Source organism: Drosophila innubila, chromosome X, assembly GCF_004354385.1.
Source record: "Drosophila innubila isolate TH190305 chromosome X, UK_Dinn_1.0, whole genome shotgun sequence".
Taxonomy (NCBI): domain Eukaryota; kingdom Metazoa; phylum Arthropoda; class Insecta; order Diptera; family Drosophilidae; genus Drosophila; species Drosophila innubila.
The window spans coordinates 20,021,544-20,041,227 of record NC_047626.1 but is presented as its reverse complement, the minus strand read 5'-3'; the positions used below and the strand labels follow the sequence as shown (position 1 = coordinate 20,041,227).

Genomic DNA, 19,684 nt, shown 5'->3' with positions numbered 1-19,684 from the left:
GCTAGAAGGAAGAATTCGTCAATTAGTCATTATAATACATATACTCCATTTTGAAAGTCAATTCTTAAGAACTATTTGAAAATGTTTCTTTATTGCTTAGAAATTATTGTGACCATACTATTTGTGATACTTATAAAAGTAATATATATTAAAATGACCATTGAGAACACTATAGCTATTGTTTTACTTAATTTGTAGCAAGGCTGCAAACCTCAAAAATTTTTTTAAGGGTTCGGTTCGGCAGTTCGAACCATAGAGCGAGACATCGGTTCGGTTCGCGATTAGGTTTATATACCCTCTGAACCCAAGGTTTGGGTTCGAACCTTGGATCAATTCTATACAAAAAAAATTTTTTATTGTTATACATTTTTCTCTACATTTTGAACTAATTAAATTTTTCTTTTTTTAAAAGAAATCAAATTTTGATTTAAATTTATTTGAAGATTTAAATATGACCTTTTTTAATCCGAAGTCTCAAATAATTGCGTAAATATAAAAACATAAAATTTATGTAATTATTTTTATTTTCGAACCGAACCGAACCGATTATTTTAAAAAGCGGTTCGGTTAAGGTTCGGGTTCGCAAAGTAAATAATTTCAAGGGTTCGGTTCATGATCCGGTTCAGGCTGTTTAGAAACCCGAACCGAACCGGTTCTACGAGGTTCGGTTCAGAACCGGTTTGCAGCCTTGATTTGTAGGAGAAAACAAGACGTTTAAAAACCGGATAAAACTGCTTTAGTCCGCAAAAAGTTGCTGTTGCTTTCCAATGCCCCCATGTTAAAAAAGTCACCATGGAGGACACTCGATAAAAAGAAAATTAAAGTCGTGCAACGATTCTGTAGCAAACTGTTTTGTTTTATTTGTAAAGAAAACATAGTGTTATGGAAATGGAAGCAACTGATGCATATAGAGTTCAGTGTTAAAAAAAAGTGAATCTAGAGGACAGTAGGAGGTAGAATTGCTACTGAGACTGAAACAGCAATTGCGTGAGTTGCTTGAGATTCAAGTACAGTTGCTTCAGCTGCAACAGATCGCAGAGTAAAGAAGGATTATGTAGAATCAATCGAAATCGTCGCACTTTCGAGCGGTTCAGCTCGAGATCCTGTAGGAAACAGAATTGCTCCGACTTTCGCATTGGGAGCAGATAATCGAGAAGACTCTGGAGGAAGCGTCGTTGTTGCATTGTCATCGGTTCATCGACGGGCGTGCTGAGCAATTGCCCCAACATGCATTTGTTGCATTGAGACAGTTGCAAGCGCGGCTTGCCACGAAGGACACGCAATGCGGTTTGATGGAGACGCTGCTGTTGACGCCACGGCAACTGAATGTAGCTGCAACTCAAGTGCAGCGACAACTGTTGCAGCTGGGTGGGATTAAAGCTGTTCAAAAACTGTTGCAACTCGGGCAACTGCAACTGCGACATGTATTCCATGCTGGCGTTCAACAAGCGACGTGCCTGCGGCTTTGGATTCAACTCACGCAACAATAGGCAACGTTGCAAGAACTCGTGGTGTTGTGGCAAACACATGTCATAGCGAATGTGTGGCAACTGTGTGGTCAAGCGGCGATAGAAGCTCGTCAAGGGTTGCCGCAACTCTGGGCTGAAACGTTGCAGCTGCAACAAGTCTTGCAACTGCTGCAACTGTGCCGCATCAAGTAGGCCACACAGGAAACTCTCCTCAAGCACTTTGGCCAATTGCCTTGGCGTTAATTCCATCAATCGCAGCACATGATGGTTCAACTGCAACTGTTGTTGCAACTCATGTGGCAGCAACAACAATCGTAGTTGAATCAACTCGCCTTCCACATCCTGCGTGGCTTGCACACTCTGACATTTATTGACGGCGTAAAAGTCAATGCCGTACAGGGTATTCATTTGTCCGCCCAACTCCATTTGACGCTGCATGTAGCGACTTACTATGTCTGCACTTGTGGCATGCAACACAGTGTCACTTATCGAGCACTTGCACTCGCATCGCAAGCTTACAACATTTTTGGTCCTTGCCCGCCTTTCACAATGTATCCCCTTCCATTGCGGTTGCAACTTGACGCTGTCCCAATGTTGTCCCTGTGGCAGCTGCCCCAAAGTTGGTCTCAATGTGACACGCTTGCGTTTTCTTGGCATCCTTCCAGCTTCGTTGATCTCATTGTCGTCTACTTTTTAAGGGCATATTTTAAAAATTTTGAATTTTTATTTATGCGAAATAACTTTGACGTTCGATAGTTGAAGCAAAGTGAACATGGAGGACAGTGAACGCTTTAAAATTAATCAGTTTACAGAACTTCCGAACATCTACAATATTCAGCTCTATGGTACAGTTGTTATATGTATAATTAACCCCTCTGGGCTTAACTACGTCCTGTATTAGCTCTATAAGAATTTGTTATTGAAACAAAGTGACCTTGGAGGACACTGGAGATAAAAAAAATAATAGACTTATTACTTAAATGTGTTTATATTAAACGCATAGTCTGTACATTCATTATATACATTTCAATATTAAATAAAGTAACCCTGGAGGAAAGAAAAATCACAAAAATTAATATAGGACTATCGACATTGCATTGAAACTGGTCTTTAAAATCTTAAACTAAATATTTTAGTTTATTTTTACATGCTATGCAATATTCTCAAAATAAGAGGAAAACCAGAGTATAAAGGGTCGAAAAAAGTGGCACTGGAGGTCAAAGACACGCTAAAATTGATGGATTAAATCTTTAGATATTGTTAGCTGAATAATCTCGGAGTCAGCTCAGATCGACAATAAATTCAAAATTTTAAACACAAAAAAAAAAAAGACCGGCAACAACAAAATTATTGAAAATGTGCTCTCCATGCTGCGGTGTCTATGGTGGTTGCTCTGGTTGCTGTGCTTTAAGAGGTAGTTGTGGTGGTTGCTATTGTCGTCAACCACCTAGGATATCCCAGAAGCTGCTCTTTGCGGATGAATATCGATGGTTTCAGCGTTGCACGAGCTCATCCTGTGTGGTTTGTCAAACGAATAAGGATCACGAATGCGCTTGCGCTTGTCGAAGGAATCGTCACATTGTCGAGGCCCTAACTTGTCTATTTAATACCACAATACCCTATATGTTGACCATACTATTCAAGCTGGCGTTTCAGCAGAATGTGCCGATGAAACGATTTCCACGCGATCGCAAATGGGATGTGATGGAGCATGTGAAGGCCCCGTATACGGAACTAAATGATTTGGAGATTTATGATAGCATGTATGATCGGTGTGGTCTACCGATAGATCCATTAGATGATGATAATATCTATAAGGTTGTAAGAATGATGTTTCTAATCGCTGTTTTAACCATCGATCAGCAAAAGTATTTAATTCGAATGCTGCAGCGTCTCAATGCCCATGCCCACAGTCCAGTTAATTTGGATTTATTGCTCCAGACACTGGAGGGCGTTGACCTTAAGGAGCTTATGTGCAGCATACGAAATCAAGAGGCTCTCGTTCGATGTCTCTACACGGCCCGGCAATGCAATGAGCTGTGCAAATTGTATCAACAAGTTGTCACCGTGGATAAGAATGCGATTAAACGACGACGCAAGAGGATTAAATATGGCAAGCAAAATCTAAAGTCAACTGGCGACATTGAAGAATCCCCCTCCGTCCGACAGACCCAATTGAATCGTCAATTCTGTGAGCGGAAAGCACCTGATATCGTATTTTCGGGTGAATCTCCGAATGTTACCACGCCATCTAGTGGCCGTCAACGGATTAGTGCATTCCGATCACGTTCCGTTAATAGTTCCCGTAATCCCAGTCGTTCATCCAAACAGCACAACTAATTCCGGTCTACCTTATAATCAACCTAAAAAAAAAAAAAATTGCACATTCGTAATTTTGTTGTTGTCTGGCATCGCTTTTAATAACCAACTTTTTTAATATTTATATACATATGTTTTTGGCCAAATATATCAATCTGACTATACTCGTTCTAAATAATTAAAATTATAAATTCAATTAAATATGAAAAGATCCTTTTTAAATTTCAAAAAGCGTTGTCAGCTGAAATAACAGTAGCAACAGCTTAGCATTAACTGCAAACGGTTGAACATTTTAGCTTCCAATTGGGCTCACATTAACAGTGCTCTGCTAAACGTTTGCACTTCTACTTGCAGTTACAGTGGCTGTTAGATATAACAGCGCACCGCTTAGCGAGCGCTAACAGCGCAATGTTAAACGTATGCACTTACAGTGGTTGTTAAAATTAACAGCGTACCGCTTACCGAGCGTTAACAGCGCAATGTTAAACGCATGCACTTGCTGTGGGCCTTAACAGCGCAACTTAAACGCATAAAGTAGACATAAATATTACGTATTCGCCTCGAGTCCAAAATTCAACAATAGCAAAAAGTAAAAATTTCTTCAAATATAAATAAATTTATATAGAATTGTGTACAATATTGTACATATAATAGATCACCAGCTCAACTATTATTATTTCTAAATGGGCTTTAAGTCTTTCCACTGTTAATCACTCAGTTCTCAGAGATAGCACATGTTTATTAACAAAGACTTTAATGTTAGAATAATTGCATCATAAAGCACTTGGCGTAGTTTTACTATATCGATAGGCAGACCGATAACGATTACTATAAATATGCCAAAAGTGAGCAATGTGAAAAATGATCCAAGGTTGTGCTTAACGCTGTCGCCCATAGAACAGAACAGGAAGGAAACGTTTAAGAATCTGTTGCTCTCGAAGTGCACCATGAGTGGGTGCAATGATCAGCGGTTCCTCGGGCAGGCGGCGCAGACAACAACGTCGCCTTGGATAATAATCAGGCACCTCGGCACGATCTATGCAATCGTAAGGACTTCGTTGGGAGGTGCTATCTGGAGGATGCATCCACTTAGTTAGGTTTACTTCATCGTTTCTGATCTCTTTTGGCGCTTGGCGACGTGCCGCAGCTCTTGTTGCACGCACCAGTTTAACATTTTGCCTCAAACGCAGTTGATCCATCAAAGTATTGGCCACAGTGGTAGAGCATCCTGTGCCACCTTCTTCACGTTGATCTCCCGGCGTCATTATACGTGTGGTTGCATAATGTGTATTGAAGTCCAGATCGGAGACTAATGAGACTGGAGGTGGTATTGAACGATCATTGAGTGGTCTACGACTAGGTCGATAATCTGCACGGTTCGACAAAAGTTGAGAGTTCGTTGGTAGACGGCTCTCATCAAAGGGTTGTTGCTCCTTAGCCGGTCGTGGGAGTCTTTCATAACTGGAACTCCGTTCAACAGAGCTACTACTCAGATAGTCTGAATCCACGGTTGGACTTACTGGTACCGCAAAAAGTGATGGTGGTTGTGTTTTGAACTCCCTAATTTTGATTCTTGATTCTGTCGCTGATGCTTCCTGATTTAGGAACGTAAAACTATGTGCCTCATCGGGTACGATTGGTGGTTCAGTGCTGCTGTGAACGGTGTGAGCTCGCACCACCGACGGACGTCGAGTGCCCGATTTAATGGAGAGACTAGAGCAACCACAGGTGCCCGTATACACTCCATTGTTCACGCTGTGATGGTATTCGGAACGTGCAATCGATCCACTCGATTGCTGTGAACCAACAAAGTTCACACGACGTCCTTCGTTAGAGTTTTTGAAATGCCTAAATGGGGATTTCAAAATGGAACTTAGTTGTGCGGGACAAGGACGATCGAGATTGTTGTAGCCAAAGTGTTGACACTTTCTGTGACATGATTCACCATTTATCGGCGTTTGCTCTTCAGCTGGACTTCTTGAACGTCCTTGTCTTGACTGTGTATTGCTGTTGGATTCACCAGCGGCTGGCAATCTATCAACATTTTCTATGGGCTTTAGAGAACGCATATTATCGACTCTGCTGATATTTCTTTTGAAGCTTGGGAACGCATTGGGTTCTGTGAGCAACCCCAAGGCTCTCTGTGTGCCAAAAGCTGCCTGCTTGACAAACTCAAAACCAGACGAAGCGAAATTGTGTCCATTACCTTGATATGATGGGATTTGGGAATCCCCTTCCTCCTCCTCCTCCTCGTCCTGTTCTCCCTCGTTGACGTCCGTTTCCTCGTCCCTTTCCTCTGCACCTGAGCATAGATTGGAGTCTTTTTTCCGCCTTTGCTTTTCTATGAAACACGGTCTGTCCATTTGTTTTCCTTGATAGGAACCAGAGCTTTGCCTTTTCAGATTGCATGCCGAGCTACAGGGTGTGGCATAACCCCTATATAATTTGCGCTTTTGATTGGTGTTCAATGGCAGGCGCTGTCTATCCTGGAATTGCACATCGCAGCCGGAACGTGAGCGAGAGTTGATCATCTCATGACCATCGATATCCTCGCCGTAATTGTTGTAATGAATGGGAACTGAATTATATCTTGGCTGTTCCACTTCTCGTATTTGCAAGGGACGATCATACAGTTCCCGATTATTCTCTCGCTCCGGCTCAGGAGTCAATTCCTGCCTAGAACTCGAATGAGGATTATATTGGGAATTGCTTTCATTTTGTTTCATCATAGACTTGATTCGATGCCAACGTTGAGCCTGTTCCAGTAACGCCGCCTCCTGCTGAAAACTTTTCAGAACCCGCACAGCAGGACGTCGTGTCAACAGGGACAACTGCTTCTTCATGCGATGTGGTACATAAGTTCTAGGCTTATGGGTTTTCTCCATGGACTCATAAGCCGCACGTTTCCTGATCAGTTTCTCGTTGAGCGGCGGTTTACGTGTAAAGAACGTGGGTAAGAGACTCGGCGATGATCTCTTTCTTACTAACTTTGGTGAATTGCGTCCAGAGTCATCGGAATACTGCGAATGATTCGTGTAGCGTGTAATGGTGCCCAGGCGCTCCTCCTCACGTTGAATCGTATCCAATGAGGTATCATTGTCCGTGCTTAGCGAGATCTTTAGTTGTCGTCGATTGTCCGAGTCATTTGATCGATTCGATTCCATCGACTGACCGCTAATTGTTCTCGATAGCGATCTTCCTTGTTGTCTGGTGATCTTTGGCTTGCACTTTTTATAGCTTACAGGGTGTTCCAATAAACGTTCCTCTTCCTTTGGCGCTTTGCGATTCATGCGTATCGATGAGATCTTCAAAGGTCTTGTCGTATAACGTTGTGTGATATTGCTTTGTGTCGTGTGTCGTGACATTTTCTTGTAGAAATGCCCGTCTTGGCACGATCTGGTACCCTTAGAAATGGTACCATGTGGGTATTTCTCAAGCGAGGACATCACAGAATTTCGTAGAATGGAGTCTACTTCGATAAATTTATGGGAGGAATGCTTTCTGGTCTGCTGAGAGACTTTCTTTGGAGAATCAGCCACATCCCGAAGTGAGCCTGAACTAATCGGTTCGATTTTGGGACGAGCTTTGGCTTGTCTTGTTAACCGTTCTTGTTGCATCGGTTGGGATTGAAACCTAGAGTCTTCCTCGAGTTGTCTCTCAACCCATTTGCTATCTTGAGGCTCCTCCTCATTTGAATTTTCACCATCGCTGGGATTTCTTGAATCCATTTTAGAACTTCCGACGCTTTCTTCGGAATACCGCTCAGTTGGAGACCTTTCTTTTTCTTCCTGATATGGCACACGATTTGTTCTTTCCTTTAAACCATTCGCACGTTGAGTTTCATAGCATGGACTCTGTGAGTTCTTGTAGAAGGGACGTCTCCCTTTCGCAAACGCCGTGAGACTGCGATGCTTGGGAATAATTTCTGGCCGAGTTGTCGTTGTAAAGCTAACACTTTGAGGAGCCTTGCTCCGATTACGCTCGGAATTCGAAGATTTCATTCGATTTGTTTCGTTCGCGTTGACTTTCGGACGTTTACGGTTCACACCCGGAACCATACAGCGCTTGCTTGACTGCGATTTGGTTCGCTTACGGCCCATAAGTCGCATTACCTGTTGATAGTCGGAAATTGGCGTAAAACTTCGTCGACAACTGACCCGAGGTGTCTTTACACGACGTTCTTTCGGCTTCTGTTCTTCGCTCACTGTTGAGATTGCAGTTCCTGTGGTCATGTCGGAATCGAGCGTAATTCTGCTCATTGTTACATCGAAGTACGGTTTCGATTCTTCTCCCATTTTGCCGGAATTCGCCGTATTCTGTTCTGCTATGTCTTTCGATTTAGCCGTAGTCTGGTTTCCTGTTACGCCAGAGTTACCAACAACTTGTATTATTGTCACGGCCGAATCACTTTTTGATAGATTGTCTATAAAGCTAGAATGGGCCGTATTATATCCGTCTTTTTTGCTAGAGTCTCTTACGCTCGAGTTAGCTGTGAATTGTGTTATTGTTACGGCGGAGTCAGTTATCGATTGTTGGCTCATTAACTTGGATTTAAACGTAGGCGAATTGCTTTTTGCGCTGGAGTTAGCTGTAGGCTGTGTGTGTTTTACGCCGGTATTAGCCACGTGCTGATCGTTTCTTGTGCCGTATTTGGGCGTATGTTGTTCGACCTTTACGTTAGGGTGTGCTGTGGAATGAGCATCGCTTTCTACGAAGATGGAACTAAACTGATTGTTTCTTCCGCCGGAGTGAGCAGTAGACTGATTGTTTCTTCCGCCGGAATGAGCAGTAGACTGATTGTTTCTTCCGCCGGAGTGAGCAGTAGACTGATTGTTTCTTCCGCCGGAGTGAGCCGTATACTGACCAATCCTTACTAAGGAATTATCCGTATACTGATCATTCCTTCCACCGGAGTGAGTTTTAAGCTGATCTTCTCTAGCGGCAGTCTTTATCGCGTGCTGATCATTACCTTCATCGGAATTATCACTTCCAACGGATTTTGCCGTATATTGTCTAACCTTTCCGGAATGTGTCGTAAATTCATCCTTCCTTTCGTCGGAGTTGCCAGTGACTTGACCAGGTCTTCCGTCGGATTTCTCCAAACTCTGACCACGTTTATTGTATGGCTTTGCTTTAAATTGAGCGCCTACTACGTCGGATTTGTAGTTGATGGAAGTCAAAGTATCGGGTTGAGCTTTGTGTTCCTCCACTTTCCGAGAGCTCGGCTTCTGATGAGCTTGCGATTGTCGCTGGAAGCCGTTGCTGAAATTGTAAAGCAGATAGCGGCCTGGAGAAAAAGCCCGCTTGCACACCCCCGCAATGCTGCCCAGGACACCCTTCCGTTTCGCTTGAGGCATTCGTTTATCGGACACAACAATGTCCTTTCTGAAATCAATGCTCTGCGTGCGTTGCTTGGTAATATTATAAGGTTGCGGCTGATAGCTGAAACCTGATCGAAGTTGCACCAGATGTCTGGCTAATCCGCTAGTTTCCTTCGACTGGTTGGCGAACATTTTATGGGGCGCATTCATAAACGTATCGGATAAAACGGGACGACTAACATGCACTTTTTCAGCGGGTCGATTGCGGCAGGTTGTGTCGTTGCAAGTGTGCAAGAGTTGTTCACTCAAATCCTTTTTCAGGATCGCATGCTGGCAACCATAGCCACATTTTAAGTGATCGCACTCTTCCTTGGTGCAGTTTTTGGAGCAGAGGCGATTATCCTTTTGCTTCGTTCCGCACTTGAAATTCTCGCAATTCTCGTTCTGACAGCCATCGCACTTTATGGCACTCTTCTTCTTTTTTGCAATGACTGGCTCGGAGTCTTCATCTGACTGATCATGTATGCTGGGCCGTCGACTTTCCGCGACTGCCGACTGATCACCCAGACAGGGTTCACCCACATCGTTGGGAGAAGGAGGCGGGAAAGTAGAGGAAGGAGGAGAAGTTGAGGAAGGAGTGGCAGGCAACTCGCAGGGACAACATGGCTGTGTTTTTTCCAAATAGCGCATGGGAATACCGTACAGTGGATACTTCTCGGTGAGGCCATCCTCGTGACTTTTGAGCAGGCTATAAAACTGCGGCGAGATGCGTCGAAAGCGGCCCGGATCGAGTCGTCGCTGTGGCGCCTCGCGAAGATTATACTTTTTGCGTAGGCGCGGCAGCGATGACTCCGTCCGTAATGCCACCAGACACTCCTCGGCCATGGGTTGACCATCCGCCTGATAGATACAGGAGCAGGAATTGCGTCGCCTCACACGCTTCTCGCAGCTGCAGATGCGATGTGGATACAGGCACGGATCTGTTTTCACCTGACCACCACAACAAGCACTACAACAACCACTACAACCACCGGATGTTCGCAACGTCTTCGGCTTATCCATTACAGGATCTGTCAGGCAACCGGCCATTTGTGTTGAACAAACCGTAACGGGATTACGCTTTTTCTTAATCTTTTTCTCTTGCCTCTCCTGCGTTTCCGGCTTTTTGTGCTCCTGTGCGTGCATGCACACTGGCTGCTCCTTGACTTCGATTATCCTCTTCTTTGGCGGCGGCCAGTTGGGCGGATCTGTGCATCGGCAGACGGGTTTCCCCTCACGCTGCAGCTGCCTCTGGCGTCGCAGCAACAATTTGCGACGTCTCAACTCCTGTACGTAGTCCAAATATTGTACACTATGCTGCAACTTGGAATGCGAATTGTCGCAGTTTATGGACAAGGAGATGGAATCATCCAAATGATGATGATGTTGCTGTGCCCGCTTCTCTTTGTCCGTCACCTTGTCCAGAAAGACCTTCTGCTTGCGAAACCATTCCGTGGCCAAATCCGGCACAAGCAAACGTTCTGGCTTACGTCGCCTGGAGATGAGATGCTCGAACATTTGCTGGCCGGGATCGCTGCGTCCGTGCGGGGAGGAGGAACGGGAGCATCTTCGACAGACGCATGTCGTTGATTTCCTTCTTGGCACCAGCGTCTGCTGTTGCATGCTGCTTGGACGTGGCGGAAAATTCTCTAGACTTCGGACCACAAAACGTTCCTCGAAGTTTTCTTCGCATTTTTGCTGTAATTTAATGTCACTCGATGGACGAAAGCACAAGTTTCTCTTATCGGTGGTGTACTGTGGCATTTCCTGTTGCTGCTCTTCCTCTTCCTCCTCCTCTGCCACCTTCTCCTTCTCCCTCTCCCTCTCCTTATCCTTCTGCTTCTTGCTCTTGTTGCGGGCCGAGCTTGTTGCTATCTCTGTCTGATGGCTATCGCATAGTAGGGAACCCTCAATGACGAGGGTGCTCGCACCTGGATTAGCACTCACTGCCAATTTTGGGAAATGCCGAAAGATCAATTTCAAATAATTTACAAATTTTGAAGCTGTAAATTCTTTCAAAATATTCATAAAATTCATTTGTCTTTCAAGCTTTGTTTAAGTTACATCTATAGATATCTCTATCTTTGCCATAATGCCTCACTCTGTCAGTTTCCTTAATTTTTGTTTATTTCCTCTCCCAACATTTTTTTTTTTTTTTTGATTATGTTTTTACTTAAATTTATTTTTCTCTTTTTAAATCTTGTTTGTCTCGTCTCTTTATGTATATCTCTGTACATCTATAAATATTTCAGGTCGTTTTTCTCTTTCTCGCTCTCTATCTATGTTTATTTTTCTCACTCTCCCTAGCTTTTGTCTTCTTACCTTTAGCCACGGTTGCCACTTAATAAAATAAAAAAAGCGTCAAAAACATGTTTAAAAAGAGCCAATTTCACTAAAAAAGAGCCAATTTTATTAAAAAAATTAACATTAACATTGAGAATTTCTGTACAATGGTACAATACATTTATATTTAATTAACAAACATTAACATTGAGAGTTTCAGTACAATGTTACAATAAATTTATATTGTTGGGAGCGAAAAAAATTTTGATCTAAATTACAATCTTAATAGTTTTCAAGAAACTCTTGATTAAATAAACCAAAAAGAACCAATTCCAATAAAAAAAAAGTGCCATTGCGCCAACGGCAAAAAAAAAGAGCCAGTTTTGGCGCAAAAACGCAAAGTGTGGCAACCGTGCTTTAATTCTATCACTCAATTGGTTTATGGGAGCACGAAATATACGATCTATATTCGTATATTTCGTGCTCTGTCCTTAATTTTTTTTTATTATCCCTACTGAATTTGTCAACAAAAAAATCTCTCCTTCTTTTACTATAATATGTCTTACCGTCTCTTTTTCAACTTTATATTTTTGTTCGTCTTATTTCTTCTTTTTCTGCCTCTTTAACTCTTTCTCTGTTTTTATTCTTTTTAAGAGGAATCTCTACCTTATAAGTCTTTTTCTCTCCTACTGTTATATATGTTTTATTAAATTCTCTCCTTTTTAAACAATCTCTTTATTTTGGTCCTTACTCTATTTAATTTTATTTTCCTTATGAAAAGGATATATATTGTCTAATATATTTCTATGAAGTCTCTCCCTTTCTCTCCTTTTTATTGTCATTGTAATATTCTTCTCTCTATCTGTCTTTCTCCGCTTAACAGTATTGTTATCCCTTTATTCTGATCCACCAGACACTCCTCCATTTTCAATTTCAACAATTCTAACATCTGAACTATCGCTCTTTCTCTCTTCACAGAATTGTGTCGGCCATTCAGGCATCGTTCTCTTTCCTGGTTGGCCTCATCGTCTGCAAGTCAACTTGCAGCAAATCTTTTGTATATGCCTCTCACTTTCTAATGGAGGCCTATGGGTGGTTCGGTACCGCCTACTTTATGTATGACATTTGGGCAATGTACAAGGTGCACACGCAGAAGATTGCCGACAAGTTGCATTTGTTGCGATTGACAAAGGCGCAACCTTTGAGCAATGGACATGCCAGAAGTTACTACGATAAAGCTGGATGTGGTGGTGCAGGTGGTGCCACCACCCGAGTTGGCAACAACAATGGCAGCACACCGAGCACACCCCATGAAATCTGTGACTATGACGGTGCCAGTATTGAGATCCCAAAGGATGGACGCTGGGATTTCTTGAAGTATGTGCTAACTCATCCGGTTATGATGATACATCATGTATTTATTGGGACATTTGGACTGCTTGTGGTTACGGTAAGTTTGACGTAAATCTATTTTAACTATACGATACATACTAGATCGTTCAAAACGGACTTACAGTGAAAAAAACCTTTTTTTTTCAAAAATCAATAAATTTATTCAATCTGATTCAGTCTAGCTTTTAACATTTCGATGCCTTTTTTGTAATGGTCGGAAGAAAGTCCCTCAAAAAAGACTTCAGTTTCCCATTCAACTTCTTCATTGGAGTAAAAAATGTTTCCCTGGAGCCATATTATCAAGTTTTTCACTAGTGGTCATATATTAGAAAAGCAAAATCGATTGTAGGAGACCCTGTACTTATTGTATGAAAAAATAGACACATTCTGGACCAATCCGGACTATAGTATATATCATACTTGCGGCACTAGCTTAAAAACTGCGACTTTAAATAGTTTTATTTCGCTTTGCGAGTGCGTAATAGGCTATTTCCACGACCACTCACATTTGCCACATTTGCTCACATTTGAATGTGGCTCATATCTGGCCTTCCACGACCAAATGTGAAACTGTTAAGACACCCAAAGCAAATCAGCTGTTCGGTTTCTGTGCACAAATTATAAAAAGCAGATAATAACAACATTTTAAAATTTATTATGATATAATAATTGGCGCAAATTTAATGCCTACCGTTTATATTAATGAAAACAGCTGGTTAAGGTGATAATTGCTTTTTTTTCACGAGGTTATCGATAAACATCGCGTGTTCGATACAAAAATACTGAAATTCTCCGGAGCGAATGACAAAAAATCTTCACATTCATTATGAATGAGCCAAAATGATCATTCGGATTTTGTACTGAAATAAAGTCCACATTTGGGCCAAATGATGAAAATGGCGTCGAATGAGCCAAATGTGCTGTCGTGGAAATAGGCTATAAGACTATATTTCGTATCAGTTCTGAAAATTTTATCACGATCGAATAAAAAACTCGAAAGATATTTAAGAAACAACTTAATAAACATAAAAAGTACAAATAGTCGGAGAAGTAAATGTCACAGATATGTTATGTTATATAAATAAGTTTAGGTTAAATTAATAAAAAAAGGCCTACGAACTTCTTCCAATATTTGAAGCTAAACTCACTATCGTCTCTATCCACAGTATATACGAGGAGGAGGACATTGCATCTATAGCTACATGTTCATGATGGAATTCTCCACGCCATTTGTCTCGCTTCGCAGCATATTGAGCACCATGAAACTGAAGGATACCCGGGCATATGTCATCAATGGATTGGCCATGCTGGGAACGTTCTTTGTGTGCCGCGTGTGCATGTGGCCATATGTGATGTGGCGTTATAGCCTGGCCATTGACGCGGCATCGATGTGGGCGGCAGTTTCGGGCTTGCCACGTGGTTGCCTCATAAGCATTGCCATATTGTTCTTGCCGCAACTCTATTGGTTTTATTTGATGGTCATGGGGGCGCTAAAGGTAATTGCTCTCATTCTCTCTCTCTCTCTATCTCTTTCATTCTTATTCATGTTTGCATCTCTTCTGTTTCAGGTGTTTCTGCCAAAGCGACGGAAGTTTCTTAGCAATGCCGAGCTAAAGCCGAATACCCTAACGGCCACGCCCACGTTGCCGCACATGGTCACGCCCACCGCCATAATAAATGGCAAAAAGTAGTGCAAATTGTCAACTGTTTGTTAAAGTTTTATGAGATCGCAAAAGGAAATTCCCCCTTCCAATGCATAGCTATGATTACGACTATATAAAGTTTATTTCTAATTTAACGCCCCCCTCCCATCCTATTGTTCCCTTTACTCATATTTTCTTTTCTAAAGCTACATATGTGTCTATAGTATGTATATCTTTAACAAATTGTATTTTTTTTTTTTTTTTGTAAATGTTATATGCCAAGCTTAAGGAGCTTTTTAGGCAGCTGAACAATCCAATCCCCAACTTTATACTATAAATAAATACCAACAACAAGAACTAAAAGAACAACCTGAAAAGCAAAGCAAAACGCAAACAGACAGACAAATGTTTAGCTTGAAATGAAAGAAATTGCTTACTTTTAAAGACCTTACTAAAAACAAATCGAACACAAAAGAAAAATGAAAATAATAAAAAAAAACGAAAACAAAAATGATAAAAAAAACCAAACACTATATCGATGTTATAGTTGAAATGTCAAAACTATGATCAACGTTATATGCGTATTATCTATTATATTTGATGTCTAAGTTTTTGGGTATTAACACCAGGGCAATGAATTGTTAAATCATGAAAAGAAGTTTGAACATATGTATATGTATATCCGATATTTCCGATAGTTATACCTTTAGGTTATGTAGCATCAAATGCTGTTGTTAAGTTTTATGTATTTGTTTTTAAAAGAGGCTGCATACTAAATTTGCTAACTCTAGGGCTTATTGTCTTATAGTATGTATGTAACATTCAACCAATTCATCTGCCCAAACGTGAATACCCCGAATGTTTCAGATAAATTATTAATATCTAATCTTTGGCAAGCCAAAGAAACCAATATGTACCTTTTGCAGATCCTTTGATTGAGAACTATACTCTAAAAATCTTAAGTGTTTTCTGATTTGAAAGTGACATTGTTGAGGATAGAAAAGTATTTCAATTTAAATCCACTGCAAGGACATAAAACTCTTTAATCTGACTAAATAATTGTTGTAGATGTGATAAAACTCAAATGATAGATCAAAGTAGAATCAAAAGAATCTTTTGACCCCAAGCATGCTTAAGATCTTCCAAATGTCTTAACTGTATTATACATGAAAATGAAAAGTCTTTAACAAAAATACCTATATACTATATGAGTGTATTTACAGCATTTCCAGATAACAAATATGTATATTTTTCGATTTCTTATTTTTTGATATAATCTATTTTATTTTACTTTTTATCTTTTTAGTTTCTTTTGCCTTAAATCGAATTCCAATGGAGCTTAAAAAATCAAGCGATAATTTAAAACGAGCACAAATGAGTTAACTATACTAAATATAAACAATATACAAAATTATGTATTATTGTATGTACTAGATAAGTAGTCAAATGATCAGTAATGATCGATCGATGCGGCAAACGATTCCAGAAACCAAACCAAAATCTAAAAAATTAAACAAACACAAGAGAAAAAAACAAAAAAATGGAAGCTTAAAATTGTTGCCTTGAATGGTGCGCTTATTGTTCCACGTTGCTGCAACAAGAGAGGATATATAAATATATACAGATATATACTATATCCCAACCTAATATATACATATACCAAGCTATATATATTGTACTAAATGTATGTATTTTTTTGAGACACTAATCGAATGTATGGAACTCCCCCGTTATATACAAAAACAGCTAAAAGAAAAAAAAACAAGAAACAAATGATACAATTTTGTTTATGCCTTACCCAAAAAAAAAAAAAATTGTTCGGTTTGTAAAACATGAATATTAATACGGTTGTTCTTCGTATTCCATCTGGTCATTCTCTGAGTTATACACCTTCGGAAATTCTAGGATTTAAAGCTGAACCAGGAAACTATACTAAATTACAGATAGTGAATCAGAAAATCAAATTCAAAGCTATTACTTTTTTTTTTGCCAAAGAATCCTTAAGGATAACGAGCCAAGATGGAAAATTCTTTGACACGATATGGGGAATGCCTTGAATTGTTTATTTTACAGTTTGACAGATAATGATTAAGATTGGACTATTATATCATATAATAAGACTGCTGGGATTATGCAATCTACGGCACAACGAAACTGGTTTTTCTTTTATGAATTTTGCGATTTTTCTAAAATTGTTTTACATTTATTTTAAATGAGAGCATCAAATAAAGTATTGTTTAATGTCTCCGTTCATTGTCTTGTTCACATTGTACTTCGTTTCTTTCGACTCGGCGAATCCTCCCCGGCGCCGCCTTCATCATCGCTACGTTCGGCGCGTTTCCGCTTTTTTTGATGCTCCTCCACGAGCTCCGAGATGCGTATGTTGTTGCCGCTCATTTGCAGCCAGTTGATGTACTAGAAACGAAAACACAACCAAAAAAAATTGGCTTAATAAGAACTTTGTCAGTCCTGTTGATTGGCATCGCTTACCAGGGTATTTGTACGAACGCCCGCCTCGTGCAGCTTGCTTTCAATGTTGTCCAGTCGATGCTCCGGTTTGCTGTTACCCGCATCGTTCTTTGATATATCGAGCAGATGTCGTACACGCTGGCGCAGTGTCTCGAATATGATGCGTCCAATGACATGGTTGCGATCGTAAGGCGTTAGATAGCGACCAAACTCATAGAAATACGGATGCAGCCGCCCCAGCTCGATGTGTGTCGTCTCCGCCTCGCAGACGGCCTTGTGAACGTTCTTGTAAATTTCGGGCACGGCTATCGTAAAGTAGGCATTATTCACTTTTAGCTCCTTGATGTACCACAGCGGCAGAAGAATGTTGCGTCCGGGCTCCAAATGTTCCGTCTCTGAGCCGGCATCCAGAAAACCTGCAAAATAATCGCGAATTTTGTGAATATTATCAATCAATTATTCGCCATGATACATACCCATGCGCTGTAGACGTGTATTGACCTTGCACTCGACTTTCTCCTGTGTCACGAATATGTCCTCGATTGAATAATAATTTGGAAAGTAATTCATTGCCAATAAACTTAACTAAACAAAACGCATCTGCTTTTCACAGCCGTTTTAGCGCCGATTTTCGTTTGTTGGTAAACAGAGCTCTTTTAGCGCATATCGGAGTTGCTTAAAGTTGGCTGCGAACGCAGCAACGTTTTATCGAATTACGAAAACAACATAACGATATTTATGTCAATAATATTCGCATATTCATATCTATTTATCTATTAAATGATATATCTTTAATACGTTATTTAAATACAAAGTAAAGTATAAAGTAAAAATATTATAAAAGTGTTAATCTTTTTCTTTTTGGTATGGTACGCACTGCTAATAAAAAATCAACAAACTTCTCGCGCCATATATCGCTTTTTACATTGCTCAATATCGATAACTATGGCTGGTATAACTTCGAATATTAAATTTTTGCCCATAAATAACGACATGTAAAATTCTATCTCCAAAATTAAGAAATTTAAACGAAAAGCTTACAAATTTTTGGCATTGTTCTTAAAATGGTGCATGCTGCCAGATCGAAAAATTTTGCAGGGTGGCAGCCTTTGGACCGGTCCAAAACAGTGTTTCCACACCAATGCTGCCAAGTATTTAGGGGAACAATAGCTGTTTCTGGCTGGAAAGCACAGTTTTACCAAAAATATTAAAAGCAAGACTTAGCTGAAAATATATTTAAATTAACCGGATTTCAAGCTAATAGCAATTTTGAAATTTTTCAAGCAAACGAACTCTGAAAATAACTAGAACTAGCTATAAAATAGCTATGTTGGCAACATTGGTATATTTTTACATGTGCTTTTTGTGGTCACACTTTCCTTGTAGTTCACGCGAGTCTGTCGCCATGTTTGGTTATTTTATTTGTTTTTAAAGCGGAGTAACACCAGATGCAGTAAACGCTCCTAGTTTTATGTGTCGTGGAATTTTGTTTAAGTTAATATAATACAAGGATCGCGTTCGCACTCCACAATCGTACTTTTTTTTTGCTAGTGCATCTGCATTCAGTGAATAAAGAAAAAACCACAACTAAAACAAAAAGAGCAGTCGTTTTATTTGCACAAAAATAGCCTAAAATTTCGGCAGCAAAACAACAACAACAATAGTGGCAGCGGCACCATTTCCAACTACAACAACAACTCTTAACTGTAAAACGCCGCAACGCAACGCTGCAAAGCAAAAAGCGCTGAAAAGTGTTACAAAGTGAAATTGCCTTTTGCGTCACACAAAAATTAAGTACGCGGCATCAGCAGCAGCGGCAACAACATTAACAACAGTTGCAACAACAATAGTAATAACAAAAAAAAAAACATTTTTGTGCGTGTCTTTTCCAATTTGCAGCAAAATAAATTCCAATTGGAATTCCCCTGTTGACTGCATCTAAATACGTCAAATATAACAATAACAACAACAAAAAATGGGCGATTTTGATTTAAATGTTGACAGTCTCATACAGCGGCTGCTAGAAAGTAAGTAAAACAATGCGAAAATAAAACAAATCTCAACTTAAGCTGTTTATCTCAACTCTCTCCCAACTATTCCGACTATCCCCTTTTTTTTTTAATTTATAACCTAATTCTGATTGTCTGCGTGTGTGCGAGCGAGTGAGTGAGACAATGAGAGAAAGAGAGATGCAGTAAAAGAGAGAGAGAGAGAGCATGTGCCTCAAAGCGATTGCATTTTCTAATTATTGCACATTGTTCGTTTAATTTGCAACAAGCTCAACAACAAGAACAACAACAGCAACAACAACATCAATAACAACATCAACATCAACAACAACAAGCAGTCAATTGCCACAATAACAAGAACAACAAGCACAAGGCGCGCCATAAGTGGCCTGCTAAAGGCCTCCCACCCCCCTCTAGTTTGACTTTTGAAACAATTAATTTTAATTGATTTTCATTGCTTCTCAAATGCAACAAACGAACCTTGTTGTTGATGTTTTTCATTGTTGTTCTTGTAATTGTTGTCAACATTTTGTGTTTAACATAGCTCATTAACAATTAACAGCGTCGCAGCTTTACATAACAGCGCTCTGTTAATAACATGATCGCTGTCGGTCAAAGCGATGCTGTTTTGCAGTTTCTTTTTATTAGCTTTCTATTAATAATGTTCATTGCAACGGGTTTTTATCAGCCACATGACGTCATCAGGCAGCGATATAATTTTACAGATAAATGATAAGATA

The 19,684-nt window shown here is 40.3% G+C and overlaps 4 protein-coding genes across 8 annotated transcripts in view; 3 read left to right on the top strand and 1 right to left on the bottom strand.

Annotated features, from left to right (window-relative positions):
* Positions 1-16,711, top strand: part of LOC117790233 (ceramide synthase) — a 29,178-nt gene extending 12,467 nt beyond the window's left edge. For 4 of the 5 annotated variants that reach the window (XM_034629608.1, XM_034629600.1, XM_034629616.1 and 1 more), the window contains exons 3-5: positions 12,410-12,881; positions 13,990-14,319; positions 14,392-14,534. In XM_034629608.1, coding sequence (XP_034485499.1) covers positions 12,410-12,881; positions 13,990-14,319; positions 14,392-14,514 — 925 coding nt within the window. In that variant the 3' untranslated portion in view covers positions 14,515-14,534. Of the gene's footprint in view, positions 1-12,409; positions 12,882-13,989; positions 14,320-14,391 lie in introns of all 5 variants that reach the window. The other variant, XM_034629592.1, reaches the window with a different exon arrangement.
* Positions 2,809-3,992, top strand: LOC117790264. Its single transcript, XM_034629639.1, has one exon. The coding sequence runs from the start codon at positions 2,826-2,828 to the stop codon at positions 3,807-3,809; it is 984 nt and encodes a 327-aa protein (XP_034485530.1). The 5' UTR covers positions 2,809-2,825; the 3' UTR covers positions 3,810-3,992.
* LOC117790265 (DNA replication complex GINS protein PSF3) lies at positions 16,654-17,600 on the bottom strand. The gene is made up of 3 exons (XM_034629655.1): positions 17,412-17,600; positions 16,957-17,351; positions 16,654-16,881 (listed from the first exon to the last, which is right to left on the bottom strand). Exons 1-3 carry the CDS (start codon positions 17,503-17,505, stop codon positions 16,729-16,731), a joined length of 642 nt encoding a protein of 213 aa, XP_034485546.1. The 5' UTR covers positions 17,506-17,600; the 3' UTR covers positions 16,654-16,728.
* A 713-nt stretch (positions 17,601-18,313) lies between these two features.
* Positions 18,314-19,684, top strand: part of LOC117794338 (serine/threonine-protein phosphatase beta isoform) — a 29,952-nt gene continuing 28,581 nt past the window's right edge. Inside the window, exon 1 of the mRNA XM_034634971.1 lies at positions 18,314-18,962. Coding sequence (XP_034490862.1) covers positions 18,911-18,962 — 52 coding nt within the window. The 5' untranslated portion in view covers positions 18,314-18,910. The remainder of the gene's footprint in view (positions 18,963-19,684) is intronic.

Excerpts from the sequence above, each read along its gene's own strand:
- LOC117790264 (XM_034629639.1), top strand. The coding sequence starts at position 2,826 with ATGTGCTCTCCATGCTGCGGTGTCTATGGTGGTTGCTCTGGTTGCTGT.
- LOC117790265 (XM_034629655.1), bottom strand. The coding sequence starts at position 17,505 with ATGAATTACTTTCCAAATTATTATTCAATCGAGGACATATTCGTGACA. Across the intron at positions 17,352-17,411 it reads TACACGTCTACAGCGCATGG|GTTTTCTGGATGCCGGCTCA; the intron begins GTATGTATCATG and ends ATTATTTTGCAG. Across the intron at positions 16,882-16,956 it reads GCGTTCGTACAAATACCCTG|TACATCAACTGGCTGCAAAT; the intron begins GTAAGCGATGCC and ends TTTCGTTTCTAG.